At 39.0% G+C, this 2,500-nt stretch overlaps 1 protein-coding gene across 1 annotated transcript in view; it reads left to right on the plus strand.

Annotated features, from left to right (window-relative positions):
* LOC113809584 (protein transport protein Sec16B) overlaps positions 1 to 2,500 on the plus strand; it is a 79,447-nt gene that overhangs the window by 2,907 nt on the left and 74,040 nt on the right. The window contains exon 1 of the mRNA XM_070123652.1: positions 1 to 108. This exon is cut by the window's left edge and continues 2,907 nt beyond it. Coding sequence (XP_069979753.1) covers positions 1 to 108 — 108 coding nt within the window. The remainder of the gene's footprint in view (positions 109 to 2,500) is intronic.

Genomic DNA, 2,500 nt, shown 5'->3' on the forward strand with positions numbered 1-2,500 from the left:
CAAGGAGTTTTAACTGGAGGCCAAGGGCAGATTCTGTAGTGTCTCAAGCCTCTGTTTTTTCTAATGCATCAGCCAGGCCTCCGCCAACCCCTGGCAGAGGCACGAGAGGTAAGTCATTTATAGCATTGATTAATTACCTTGAAGGGCTGAATAGGGAGGGCCTTTTTGAATTTTCTGATGATGAATTATGGTATAAGTTCCCGAGAGCAATGTGTGGGGATAGAGGGCAATGGACATCACCATCTTATTGAGTGTAAGAAATAGAGTAAAGAAAAACATACTATTAGCTGAAGTGACCTCATATATACCAGTAATGACAAAAATGTTCACTGCATATCACTGCTCAGAGACTTTATCCACAACCTTGCACAGCCAGAGTTAGTGAGTAAAGTATAAGAGAGTGATGCGCATAGGTAGAGGGAAATGGACATTGCCATCTTAACCCATTAATACCGGTATATTTTGAAGCCTAAAATAAAAGATTCTGTGCGGCTACAAAATCGGTAGGCGGGGCTGCCCCTGACTCTGCCCACCCGCCGGCTGCAGCCCACTGCAGTCCACTGCTGCTTCGGAGCACAAGCCCCAATACTGCGTCACACTGGTGGGACGCTGTATCAGGTGTCTCATATGTGAGACACCCGTCGTTATTGGGTTAAAGAGCAGAAGAAGTAGAGTAGGATACAACATAGTTTAAGCTCCAGCAGCCTCATAGTCACCGCCAGATGACAAAAATATACCTTACTCTTGCTGCTTAGATTCTAAGTCCCACATCTTGTTTACCTTTCCACGAATAACACAACACTGACTGCCTAACTGATTACTGCAATATCTGAAGTAGTTTGTGTGGTACTACACATTTGTCAAAACAATATTTGGCTAATTATCAGTGTCTGCAGTTACACATTTATGCTCTTAAAGTATTTTATCAATGTTATTGTGCTGTATTTATGTGTTTTAAGATTGATCTATAGCCTTATGTAGAATCGTCTACGCATTGTGCATTTCACACTTTCATTCATAGCTGTAAGGTTTGACAGTGAGAAATCGCCCATTCAGTGACAACGCCGGTGAGAAATGTTGCGTTTTCAGTGTTGGGTTGATTCTGGGTTATCTTTAAGACTTATACAGTGGCAACGAAGGAGAATTAGACTTTAATAACTATCCCAGTTTAATATTTGGGCCCATCAAGAGCTCCGAATGCAAAAAAAAAAGTGATTGAAATCGAAGCAATCCAGATGGTTGAAAGAAACAAATGAAAGTTTAAAGTTTCCAGATACAAAGATATTTGGTTTATTATTTTACATTGTGAATGCTATACATACCAAGGTGAAGAAAATGTGTCCCGGGGGATGCCGTCACCCAGTCACGGCAACTTAAATTGTTATAGACATATTAGTTAATATGCTTTTTGGGGGGCTTAGAATGTGTGAATTCCCATAGAGTTTTGCCGAAAGGTGGTTTGGGTTCCTATAGAGTTTTTGAATTTTGGTGTGGCCATAGAATTTCAAAGGTGGTGGTAAGGTTCATAGAGTTAAATTGGCTGATTTTAAGCAATGTTTGTGCTAGTATTACTCACTTTTGATTGTTATTATTCTTCATGCCTATTTTACCCCATAATTTCCCAGATATACTCCACTGCCAACGGGACTATCAAATCAAGATTGTCGATGGAGAAATGATACTTGATCTCTGGAACAATCCTTTCGCACAAGAAACAATGCCAAGAATCAATGAAATCATTGGATTTCCTGCATAAAAACATCAATTTTTTTCAACTTAATCTCTGGGAGGCTGCATCACTATCAGTGACAATTACCTAGTTCTTAATGTCTGTATTCAATAACTTGCCACAAAGTTCTAATAACAGGGGGGTATAGGGGGGCTTCTCTCCCTGTCAAGGAAATAGATAGAAGGTAGGAAAGATTAGGTTTTGTTTTTCGGTTTGCAATATACCTTAGTTTTGGGACTTTGTACTTGGAGGGTGCGTCGCTCAGGGTAACAATTACTTAATTATGGAATTTAAGAAATATATGTGTATATTTTGATATGATTATTGTCAATATGGAGAACAGGGTAGTGGCTTACTTTTGAAACAATTTTGATTTTTATCTGCAGGAAATCCATAGATCCACTGAGTGCCATTTCCATCTACAATCTTCATATGTTTGTCCCAATAGCAGGGGAGGGCATGAAGTATATCAGGAAATTATGTGATAAAACATGCTTAAGTAAGAATTATAGCAAACAAAAAATGCAAAAACTTGGCTAATGAAACTATACGGACATGCCCGCCATCCAAATTTGAAAATCTACGCACTAATGTGCCAAAATTTGAAAAACTACAGGAATCCTCCTGTCAAAACTCTTGGCCGGAAACATGCACATACGCAGAAGGTTCCTCAGTCCAGTTCTGTAAAAAAAAAGGTATAAATAAATATGAAAACACACAAATGAGGTATGTCAACATTAATGAAGGCCATGAAAGCATGAATGTGAAAAA

Source organism: Penaeus vannamei, chromosome 7 (genome assembly GCF_042767895.1).
Source record: "Penaeus vannamei isolate JL-2024 chromosome 7, ASM4276789v1, whole genome shotgun sequence".
Classification (NCBI taxonomy): domain Eukaryota; kingdom Metazoa; phylum Arthropoda; class Malacostraca; order Decapoda; family Penaeidae; genus Penaeus; species Penaeus vannamei.